This window comes from Lactuca virosa, chromosome 8 (genome assembly GCF_052849685.1).
Source record: "Lactuca virosa cultivar CGN04683 chromosome 8, Lactuca_virosa_CGN04683_v6, whole genome shotgun sequence".
Taxonomy (NCBI): domain Eukaryota; kingdom Viridiplantae; phylum Streptophyta; class Magnoliopsida; order Asterales; family Asteraceae; genus Lactuca; species Lactuca virosa.
In genome coordinates this window covers 9,953,235-9,966,365 of record NC_136433.1, presented here as the reverse complement: position 1 = coordinate 9,966,365, position 13,131 = coordinate 9,953,235, and the positions used below count along the sequence as shown (strand labels likewise).

Below are 13,131 nucleotides of genomic sequence, written 5' to 3'. Positions count from 1 at the left end.
ACCGCCAGTTTTCACCTCTTACAACCACCATCTATCTACTTGTTCCTCACGTGCACCATTATTTCCCTCTCACCTAGAACACACCTACTTTCTACAACCCACACCTCATACCGCCAGCTAACCCAACCTCCTCGTAGGGGAGGCGAGATGTGATTCGTCATCTATATTCTGCTTTCGTGTGCGACCATAACCACCGACGCACTCATCCTCTCCCCCTTATTCGTCACCGCCAACATATCAGATATAAATTGTTTTTTTATTTGGTTTTGGGGTTTAGTTTGTTTTTTTAATTTGAAATACAAACTCAAGTGGTATGGTGGTGAAAATTACCGGTGGTTTTGATTACATGGAACACAGCCTCCGGTAGAGGGTCACCGGAGAAGACCTCCGACACCTAAATGGTTGGGAGGTGTGAAAATTTCATTAAGTGATGGGAGTTGGATGTATGTTCATGTTGATTCAAACTCCTACATAAATGTTGGTGATTCAATACAAGTACACAAATTGAAACATCCTAGCTACTCAGGCTAAAATTTTCATTTTTGAGTTTTCATTTTTGAGTATGACATCCATTTCTTAACATTTCGTTTTAGGATAAACCATTTGTCCATAAACCATTATTTAGAAATTAGAGTTATAATGAAGACAATGCAAAATCTCGAATCATAAGCTGATGATGTGTGTGTACAACCTTCGCAATCTGGTAAGTACTTGTAAAATAGTTAATCCACAATTGTAACTAGAAAGCTTAGTGAGTTCTCCAAAATACCCCATACAACACATCATAATAATCAGCTAAGGGTTATCAACATCTCTGGGGCTATTAGTAGTCCTGGATATCACATACAACACAATAATATAAACAACTATGGGTTATCAACAACCCTGGGGACTATCAACAGTCCTAATGGGCTAACAACACACCATGTAGATTAACAACACACCTCACGGGTTATCAGCAACCCCGGGGACTATTAGCCATCCAGGAGTTATCAGCAACTCAGTTCACATATAATAACAATCAACAAATAAGACCCAACTAGTCAGCATGTATATAGTACCACACAGGCAAGTATAGTGAGAAGGCTCACCTTGCGAATAGCAGCTAAAACTACAACATCTCTCACATACAGGGTAGACAGGAGCAACAAGACACCTAACAACAGTAAAGAAATACCCTTTTAGCCTACATCCTTAAAACCCTAGCTTGACCCAAAAGTCAACCATAGTCAAACAGTCAACCACGGTCAACTTCAGCCAACGGTCACGTCGTGACTGGAAAAGGACAAAATAGTCGCGAGCAACCATTATCATGATGTGACATGATAATTCTCATGTCGTGAGATCCATCCTGGACAACTTTGAGCATTAAGCACTTAATCCCTTAAGCTACTCCTTGAGACTTTCCAAAGGGTCTCCCCCAACCCTAAGGACCATAAAAATCATAGCTTTTCAGTCATGCATGTCCAATGCATGACTTGAACACTAACTAGGTCGATAACAAGATAATGGAAACAAGACTCGTGCTTGGAGTCTAAAACCAACACCAAACGTCAGATCTGAACTCATACTAAGATGAAATGCCTCAATGATCCATAAAGTTGCTAACTTTATGGATCCCATGCATGCTACGCAACCCATCCATGAAAAGAAAATAATAAATCATAGATCTTGCATGCATAAGAGATAAAGACATTAGCTTTATGACTTAGAAAGGTAAAAAAGCACTGCAAGATGATGAGGTAGGAGCTTGATTGCCAAAAGGATGCACCCAAGGTGTCTTCTTCTTCTTCAAAGAGCCAAAAACCACCAAATGAGTTCTTTAAGGTCACCAATGGAGGCTAAAATGATTTGGGCAGGAAGGAGATGATGGAGGCTGACGGTTTTCAAACCCAAGCCTCACACTTCCCTTAAATTAGGAACAAAACACCGGTTTAGAGCAAATCCATTCTCATGTCGCGGCATCCTACGTGTCACGTCGTGAGCCACGAAGATGGACATGCACCTCATCCCGATGTCACGTTGTGAGGCTCACCCCTCACGTCGTGGCCCATGGTTTTTTTTTTCAAAAATCATGTCTTTGACTCATTAATGCCCCACACTGATCCATTCTAGAAACCGGGTGTTACAATTCTCCCCCAATTAAATTAGATTTCGTCCATGAAATATGCCCTTACTAATCATTCTGAAACTGCCCCCTCCAAAATCCCACGAGGGATCTTCCCATACCAACAACATCTTACTTGAGCCATCGCTACCCCGGATGCCCATATCAACGACTGAAAACTGCCCCCCGTATCATTCTGAAACTGCCCCCTCCAAAATCCCACGAGGGATCTTCCCAGACCAACAACGTCTTACTTGAGCCATCGCTACCCCGGATGCCCATATCAACGACTGAAAAATCCAAAAATTTCCAAAACCAGGCGTGCACGCCAAACCTAAGCAAAGACTTCCTAAAGTCGAAATCACGTTCCCCGACAGAGAATGAAGATCTACACCTCACAACCAACCGAAACAAGAAAAACTGGCTCCCCCACCCTAATATTAAAACTTCGCAAACATGTCTGTCTCCTCGGTAGACAAGGCCTCCCTCAACATCAACCATGCTGACCAAAACTCAAAGATCTGACCCTAATCAAAACCTTCTCGATCTTACGTTGTCCCGCTGACACCAGAAGACAAGAAACACTACCAGCTGCAGAAGCTGATACCCTCGCTTAGTTACATCCGAGCGAAACAAAACGAGTGAGAGCTAAACTAGCCCACACATCCCCCTTGGTTCAAAAACCCTGATAAATCATAACCAACCAATTGCTTCCCTGAGCGCAACCATGTCGATATTAAAACTTGTGCGAAACCTACGCTCCCAGATCAACATAGGCGCACCATCATCTGCCAAAACTCGCAAGATACTTATCTCCCTCTGCATCAATGGCTTGTTGAAAATCCAACCAGCATGCCACTACCCCTATGTCAATCTACCAGCTATGGGTTATCAACAACCCTGGGAGTATCAACAGTCCTGAGGACTATCAACAGTCCTTGAGTGTTCAACAACTTTGAAAGTACTCATAACATCCTTCAACAACTAAGACTCGGCTAGTCTAGCAGGTAGGCTTCTATGACATAGGTAATATAGGGAGGGAATCATCACAATGTCTCATCATAAAACGAACGCGAGTCTGATAGGAAGACTCCCAACAACGATCTACCAAAATAACACCATGCCTTTCCCAGCAAGTCATCATTCTTCATCAGTCTAACTCAACCTTCCGGTCACTGAAACATCAGTACAAGCTGCTACCAATGCAAAATCAGATGAAAACATGGTCACACACAACCGGAGAATGAGATAGGTTGTTGTACTCTCGTTCCAATTCAAAGGCTATAACCCAAATAAGAATCATGATTATAATTCGAACCAAGTGCTCCTTTCCTATCTTGTTCAGTCCACATACACCCTTACGACAATATCTAATGAACTTACCACAATACACACCCTTAAGAGAACCCATAACCAACCTTGGATCTACTGCATTCCTTTTTGAGTAAATTACACGAATGGTCCCTGTGGTTTGAGGTAATTTGCGTGCTTGGTCCCTAATTTTTTTTAACTCGAAAGGTCCCTAAGACGTAATTTTGTTGCGTGTTTGGTCCCTGCCAGACCTAAAAAGACTATATTATTGTTTTTATTTCTTTTTTGATTTGCTAATTATTTATTTCTTATTTATTTATTTGGAAATATTATTAAACACATGGGTCCCACATATAATAGTTTATTTATTTATTTATTATCATATAAATTAAATATAAAATAAATAATAAATAAAAATGTCAAACCTACTCTTTCTCTCTACATAGACCGGAGGGTGTGGGTGGGAAACTTCCCTCAGTTTTTGTGGGCCACAACACCCTTTCCCTCACCTAAACCCAAGGAATGAGTGGGAATCTCCCCTCACTATTTTGTTTTTTATTTTTTAAAATAAAATTAATTATTTTTTAAGATTTATAATTTTTACATTAATAATAAACATAAAATTTAATTCAAAATAAAAGGCATTTCATTAATTAAAATTAAAATTACATTAAACCTAATATTTAAATAAGTAGAAAATTAAAAAAAAAACACAAACAATAAATCAAACAAACCACAACATAGAAAACATAATTAATATTCTAATTAAAAAAAAACCAAAATAAGTTACTCGGAATCATCGTCCTCGTCATCGACCTCATCGTCTTCATCATTCTCCTGAACGTCACCCTTGTCATCGGAATCGTCGCTCTCGACGAACATATCAGAATCCTCGTCTGATTCGTCAAACAAATCATCGTGAGAAAACTCTATCGGCGGCTGAATATGAGTCATATAAACGTGCTCCACCAAATCAGAACGAAGGGCGTGATGAATGTTACGATTGTGTACTTCTCTTCTATTTTCCCTATACTCTTGTGTACCAATGGCTACTCCTTCAACATTTGGCAAAACTTCATTTTCGTTGTACCGACATATCGCTCTTCCTTCGTCTTCAAAATATTAGAAAATCCTAATATTTTGAGAAAAATTTAATAAAGTCATAGATTTATTTTTTTTGAAAAAAAAACCCAAGAAACCGGCTAATTTATTCACTTTAGCCCTTTTAACATGTTCAGCAGGCCATGAGACCAAATCGTTAACTTTTGCAAAATAAACGAGACTTTTCTGTAAATCTCGTCAAAACTTGTGTATAATATATAAATGTATTTTTTTCGTATTAATATGTATTTTTACGTATTTACATATTTTTTTTTAAGTTTTTTATATGTATATGTTTACGTATTTTTTATGTATTTTAAATGTATAAACGCATTTTTTTATATATTTATATGTGCATCTAAGTATTTTACACATTTTTATGTATTTTTATGTGTTATTTTTATTTATTACATATTTATCTATATTTTTATGTATTTATGTATTTTTTTAAAAGTTTTTTTATATGGATGTTTATCTGTTTTTATGTATTTTAAATGTATAAATGTATTTTTTACATCTTTATATGTATTGTAAGTATTTTAAATATTTTTATGTATTTATGTGTTATTTTTTAAGTATTAGGTATTTATATATATATATATATATATATATATATATATATATATATATATATATATATATATATATTACGTATTTATGTATTTTTTAAAGTTTTTTGTATTGATGTTTTTGTATTTTTATGTATTTTAAATGTATAAATACTTTTTTTTACATATTTATATGTACTTTTAAGTATCTTAAATATTTTTACGTATTTTTATATTTTGTTTTTTATATATTACATATTTATATGTATTTTTTCGTATTTATATATTTTTTAAGTTTTTTATATAGATCCTTATTTTTATGTATTGTAAATGTATAAACGTATTTATGTATTTATATGTATTGTTAAGTATTTTACATATTTTTTTATGTGTTATTCATTCATTTATTAAATATTTATATGTATTTATGTATTTATATGTACATAAAAATATATAAATACATATAAATACATAATAAATAGAAAAAAATAACACATAAAAAATATATAAAATACTAAAAAATACAAATAAATACGTAAAAATTACATTTATGCATTTAAAATACATAAACATCTATATATATATATATATATATATATATATATATATATATATAGATGTTTATGTATTTTAAATGCATAAATGTAATTTTTACGTATTTATTTGTATTGTGTCACACCGGCCCAAAATTGAAGACTTGTCATTGTTCCATACGAGGCTCTTCCTTTAGGTGTTCTAGAAAATTTGCATTCCTCCCACTCGTTACTAGAGAACATATTTTTTAGTTGCTCCTTCTTTTCGGATAAACTTTGTAATGTTAGAAAGGCGGAAGCAAATCTTGTGACTCCCGGTCGGATAATTTCCCTTTTCTTGGTGTGGTTTCTCATCATAGCCAAGGTTTTGTGGTGAGCACAAATGAAGATGGTTAATTTCTTGGCTTGATCTAAGACTCTCTTAAACCTTGGAAGACCACCGATACCTTGAAAAAAAATATATATAACAAATTAACGAATTATAGTATAAAATAAGACATGTAAAAAACTAAAATAGTAAATAATTTAATAAAGAAATATAAATACCTTCGAGCATAAGGTTAATTGTGTGTGTCGCACATGATGTCCAAAAAATAGTTGGTCTTTTCTCTTGTAGTAACTTTGCAGCTCCCATGTTATTCGTGGCATTATCGGTCACAACTTGAACAACATGATCGAGACCAACTTTTTGAATGCAAGATTCCACATAATCATATATGTATTGGCTTGTATGTGATTCATTGGAGCATTCTTTTGATGATATAAAAACGGTACCCATTCTTGAATTTACACATAAATTCATAATGCTCCTTCTCTTTCTATCAGCCCAAGCATCTGTCATGATCGAGAATCCAATCTCTTTCCATTCTTCTTCATTTTTTTTCAACAAACTTTTTGTTCTTTCAACCTCATGCTTTAGAAGTGGATCACTCAAAGAATACCTAGTAGGAGGTGGGAGCCCTGTTCCAAATTGGCCAACAACCTCCAACATCATTTTGAAGCTATCATCTTCCAATGCATGAAAAGGAATTGCAGTTTAATATGCCCACCTACTAATGAATTTATGACACGCTAAAATTCTTTCTTTACGAACAACATCGTTAAGATCAACTTTTTTTTCCCTTTCCCTTCATAATTTCCGGGTTTATTTTGTTTGCATAGCCATCCATGGGGCCTATATAACTTGGTGCTTTCAACCCTAAAGAATCTTCTATTTCATCCATTTCAGCACTATCATTTAACACTTGTATTGCCTCCGATCTTAAGGCCTTATCATGTTCGTGTTTAGCTTTCTTTTTTATCTTCCCTTCGTTCATAAAATTTCGCATTCTCAATTGATCATCTTTTGTAGAGTTTGGACATCGACTTACATTTCCCGACACATGACCAATATGTTGTTTCAATCTAGTAACCCCCCGGTAAACACTTTTCCACACAAGTTACATTTCATTGTATCCATCTTGTTTTTATCCGGGCAAAAACCATATTCCCAACCAATATCATCTGAGTTCCGTTTATGAGCACCGATCGAGGTTGATCCCACCGATGGTGAAGTCGAATTTTTGGATGTCATGATTGGAAACTGCTATATACACCAGAAAAATACATAAAAAATGCACCACTTACATTTCTGTGTTTCACTGTATACATCTTCACGAATTATAATAACTAATAAAGTAATAAGTTAATAACACATTAATATAGCAAACATGCACCAAAACTACAACAAATCTTCAAGACTTCAACTAGATAGTTCTTATTCTCATAAAAAAATCAGCATAACAACTAGTCAACTAGATAATAGCAACTAGCAAGTCAATAAGATGCAAGAAATAGAAACAGATGCAAGAAATATTGAAATACGAACAGATAATAGTTAGTCAACTAGTCAATTAGATAACAGATGCAAGAAATATGATTAGAGCAAAAAAAAATACTTAAATACATACATACCGATGGGAGAAATATGAAGAACAGATGATTAGTAGTTGCAGAAATCGGTACCCACCAAACATATGAGAGAATAAAACATTTTTTGGAAAAAGTGAAAAACAAATAATCTCAGATTGATCGGTACCCAGCAAATAATCGGCTGAACATTAACTCAACAATTTTTGGAAGAAAAACGAACTTAGATGCGAGAAATAGGAAGAATGCATACAGAAATCAACTCAGCAAACATATGACATTTGCTTCAACGATTGAGAGAGATAGAAATCGCATACCTGCTGAAGCTTCGTCGGAGTATGACGTATCGTCGGAGTATCTGTTCGATGGCGTATCGTCGGTGTCCAATTGGGGTTCGTCGGAGCCAGGTGGTCGTCGACTACAGCTGTATCGCCGATGTAACCTCCTATATTTACTACAACGATTGAGAGAGAAGTGAAAAAAACGACGATGCTATGAAATACGAAACTAGGGTTAGACGAAAGTAACATTTGACGCCTTTGGAGCCTTTTTTTTTTTTAATTTTGACCACCTTTGACATTTGACTAATTTTGACTTTCATTGACCGTCGTTGACCGCCAAGCCCGTCGTTGACTAAAATTGACCAATTACCTTCAAACACCCCTAATCCTAATCGGTTGGAGAACGCCAAACGATTAATCCACGATTAATCCCGATTTCTGCTACCTTGATATATATATATATATATATATATATATATATATACACACGTGATACATAAAAAATAACACATAAAATTTATTAAAATACTTAAAAATTCATAAAAATACATAAACATCCATATAAAAAAACTTTTAAAAATACATAAATATGTAAAAATACATATAAATACGTAATATTACATAAAAACAACACATAAAAATATTTAAATACTTAAAAATACATATAAATACTAAAAAAAGTTATATTTATACAATTAAAATACATAAACATCCATATAAAAAACTTTAAAAAAATATAAATAGGTAAAAATAGATATAAATACGTAATACATAAAATATAACACATAAAAATACATAAAAAATATGTAAAATAGTTAAACGTACATATAAATACGTAAAACAATACGTTTATATTTTTAAAATACATAATAATACAAAAACATTCATATAAAAAACTTTTTAAAAAAATACATAAATACGTAAAAATACATATAAATACGTGATACTTAAAAAATAACGCATAAATACATAAATAAATATTTAATATACGTATAAATATTAAAAAGAATACATTTATACATTTAAAAAAATACATAAACTTGCATAGAAAAAACTTTAAAAAATACATAAATACGTAAAAATACATATAAATACGTAATATATAAAAAATATGTAAAATACTAAAATGTACATATAAATATGTAAAAAAAAATACGTTTATAGATTTAAAATACATAACAATACGTAAACATATATACATATAAAAGCTTATAAAATATGTAAATATATAAAAATACATATAAATTCGTAAAAAATACGTTTATACATTATATACAAGTTTTGATAAAATTTGCAGAAAAGTCTCATTATTTTAGAAAAGTTAACGATTTGGTCTCATGGCCTGTTCAAAATGTCAAAATGGCTAAAGTGAATAAATTGACCGGTTTTTGGAGTTTTCCATTCAAAAAATTAAATAGTCAGTATTTTTCTGTTAAAAAAAATAATTTAGAACTTTATTAAAACTCTTTTTCAAAATATTTATGACTTTTCTACAAATTTCCCATATAAAAATGGTTAAAATTTTCAAGATAGAAAATTCAAAATAAAACTATAAATTATGAATATTTGTATTTATATAAACAAAATATTTTGTTACAACATTTACTCAAGTCCATTATATACTTTTGTGTTGCAACTCGTCAATTTCAACTATTTTCTAGTATTTTCTTTAGAGTTTAGTGCTTTATAGCTTTTTTAAGTTATTATCTATAAAAAAAATGAACAACCCAAAATTATATTACAATTGCTTATAAGGCTGTAACTAATAAAAAAAAAGATAAAGTTTTTTATAACGGAAAACCTCATAAAAACCCTATACATTATACCTCAATGCTTAATAGAACCCTTATATAATATTTTTGTACCAATTAACCAGTGTTTTTGACCATAAGGGTGTTTGTAAAATAAATATTTACCGTATAGGTATAGTTTTAAAAGTATTTACCAAATAGGTATGGTTTTAATTTTTTTTATTTTTTAATTTAACCTTTCAGTTATTTATTTATTTATTTTAATATATATATATTTTTTGTAATTTTTTGCTGGTAATGTTTATCAATTTTTTAACAAATACGATTATAACAAACAATTAATTTTAATCTAAACCAACTTCTTATAAAAACCAACAAACAATTTTTTTAATCTAAACCAACAAACATCTTAAATTAAAACCAACAAATAACATCTTAGATGCAAAACGAATTCGTATGTACAAAACCAACAATGTTTTAGGTACAAAACCAATTCGTGTGCCATCAATGCTAATCATCGGTTGACAATCACCTGTTCTATTGCCTTCTGTTTTCAATCCAAGCATTTTTGTATCAACTTCATTGTTACTCATTTCATTGCTCACAACAAGAATTTTGAAAGATTGTGTAGAAATCATCATCATGAATAATGTCTTCTATGACATTAGCATCCGTCTACCAAAAACAACATCAAAAAACATCACCAATAGTAAACGAAATCAGTAAGCAACATCTACCATTAATTATTAAAATAAACTGACACTCAAAATCAGATACAAGAAAACAAAAATCATTTATTTAACCTTAGCAAAATTCTACATCAAAATTCAAGCTCAGAATCAATCCACTCTCTCTTTGATTTAAGCTGCAACTTGATATGTTCAATTCAAAAATCTAAACCTAAGCTTGTTCAACAAAAAAATCGACATTACCTAACAAATACACAAGAAAGTTCAAAATTGAAACTTAATAAAATCGAATATGTTAGATGGAGAAATCGAAGCTAAACAAAGCATAATCGAAGTTGAATGTGTAGAAATCAAAGTTATAAGATGGATAAAAAAATCATACCTGAGATCAAATCGCCCGCTGATGTGGTCACAGATAGAACCGCCGCCGTCTATTGTAATCGGATGTGGAGTGTTCGGCCGGAGCTGTGGCCGGTAATGGTGGTGTAGCTGGGTGAGACGATGGTTTTCTTCTTCCCCTGCCTGCGTTGGGCTCTTGCTTGCGTCGTTCAGTAATTTAAGGCACGAGATAGGTTTTTTTTACTAAATGGCAAAATCACCCTTATTCGTAAATACTTTCAAAAGTATACCCATATGGTAAATAGTTTTTTCAAAAACACCATTATGGTAAAAAAACTCCAATTAACCATTTTGCTTTCTAAAGTTTTGTAATTCCTGGGAAGACTTTCTTCTTCTTTACTTTTTGTTTTTCGATGGCAACAGGAGGATCTCGGGTTGAGATGACTCGTGGTTCTCGGTTTTAATGGCTTTCACGAGGTGTGGATTTAGAAGGTAAAGGCTGGAGCTGTTGTGGTTCGTGGGTCTCGGTTTGGAGGTAAAAACGAAGGCAACAACAACGATTTTGATGGAGATGGTGGTTGGAACGAAAAATGAAAAGGGTCGTCGGCTTCTTGGTGATTCGATTTTCTTTTCCTTTTTCCTTTTCTGGTTAGTTGCAGGTCCAAACAAAGATGACGATGAATAGTGACTTCGGTTTTTGGCTCGGAAGAAAAGGGCTTCAATGAGGGATGGTTGGACTGCAGGTCTCCGGTTCGGGTGGAACGGAACTGAATGCAACTATTTTTTTGTTTTTTTTCCTTTTCTTGGTTGCAGGTCTTAGAAGTGAGGCTGTCCGAGAGGGAGTTCGGCTGGACGGGAACCGACGAAGGTAGCAGGTTCTAGTTCGGAGGTGGTGCGAGGATGCATGGAAGCGAGCAACAACTGTTTGTTGGTTCCAAATCAAGCCACACGGATGCATGGAAGCGAGCAAGAACTTATTTATTTATTTGGAAATATTATTAAACACATGGGTCCCACATATAATAGTTTATTTATTTATTTATTATCATATAAATTAAATATAAAATAAATAATAAATAAAAATGTCAAACCTACTCTTTCTCTCTACATAGACCGGAGGGTGTGGGTGAGAAACTTCCCTCAGTTTTTGTGGGCCACAACACCCTTTCCCTCACCTAAACCCAAGGAATGAGTGAGAATCTTCCCTCACTATTTTGTTTTTTATTTTTTAAAATAAAATTAATTCTTTTTTAAGATTTATAATTTTTACATTAATAATAAACATAAAATTTAATTCAAAATAAAAGGCATTTCATTAATTAAAATTAAAATTACATTAAACCTAATATTTAAATAAGTAGAAAATTAAAAAAAAAAAACACAAACAAAAAATCAAACAAACCACAACATAGAAAACATAATTAATATTCTAATTAAAAAAAAACCAAAATAAGTTACTCGGAATCATCGTCCTCGTCATCGACCTCATCGTCTTCATCATTCTCCTGAACGTCACCCTTGTCATCGGAATCGTCGCTCTCGACGAACATATCAGAATCCTCGTCTGATTCGTCAAACAAATCATCGTGAGAAAACTCTATCGGCGGCTGAATATGAGTCATATAAACGTGCTCCACCAAATCAGAACGAAGGGCGTGATGAATGTCACGATTGTGTACTTTTCTTCTATTTTCCCTATACTCTTGTGTACCAATGGCTACTCCTTCAACATTTGGCAAAACTTCATTTTCGTTGTACCGACATATCGCTCTTCCTTCGTCTTCAAGAATCATATTATGCAATATGATACATACATACACGTGCTGTAACCTTTTCACTTCATATGACCTTGCCTCGACTGCTAGTACTTGCCAACGTCTCTTAAGTACACCAAATGTTCGCTCCACATCCTTCCTAGCTGAATCTTGCGCCTCTTTAAACTTTTTCCTTTTCGGGTCGTTATGACATGTAAACGATTTCACAAAAACAAACAAGGGAGGATATATACCGTCAGTAAGATAGTATCCACGCTTATATGCTACCCCATTTACTTGAAAAGGTACATCGTATGACTTTCCAAGGTAGATATCGTTGAATACCGGCGACTGGTCTAGCACATTGATGTCGTTGTTTGCACCAGCTGGACCAAAGAATGCATGCCATATCCAAAGATCATGTGATGCGATAGCCTCTAGAACGAGTGAGAGCAAGCTCATTTTTTTTTATTTTATTTTTATAATCTGATAGGAAACCGAAACTGAGTGGGCATATCACAGACGTATTTGCCTCGGCTACAATTTGGGTGGCTAAAATAAGTTGTTGGGCCTTTTTTTTTTTTTTTTTTTTTTTTGCTATTAAAAGTCATTAACACATTTTGCTATTCTCTATAATTTAGAATTGTTGGATATCTTTGAATGCTAGTTTTTATATACGAGATTATGCGATAGAGAAATATCTTGTATATATCTTGTGATTTTTAAATTTATCTAATTTATGATAAATATTATAAAGTGTATCTTTCTACTTTTTACAAATGTATGTAAGATTTGATTTATGAAAATTA

General features: G+C 33.0%; 1 protein-coding gene across 1 annotated transcript; it reads right to left on the bottom strand.

Annotated features, from left to right (window-relative positions):
- Positions 1-12,022: 12,022 nt before the first annotated feature.
- On the bottom strand, positions 12,023-12,784 carry LOC145130080 (uncharacterized). The gene has a single exon (XM_079064937.1). It carries the CDS (start codon positions 12,782-12,784, stop codon positions 12,023-12,025), a length of 762 nt encoding a protein of 253 aa, XP_078921063.1.
- Between the last annotated feature and the right edge of the window lie 347 nt (positions 12,785-13,131).

Coding starts and splice junctions, on each gene's coding strand:
- LOC145130080 (XM_079064937.1), bottom strand. CDS start 12,784: ATGAGCTTGCTCTCACTCGTTCTAGAGGCTATCGCATCACATGATCTT.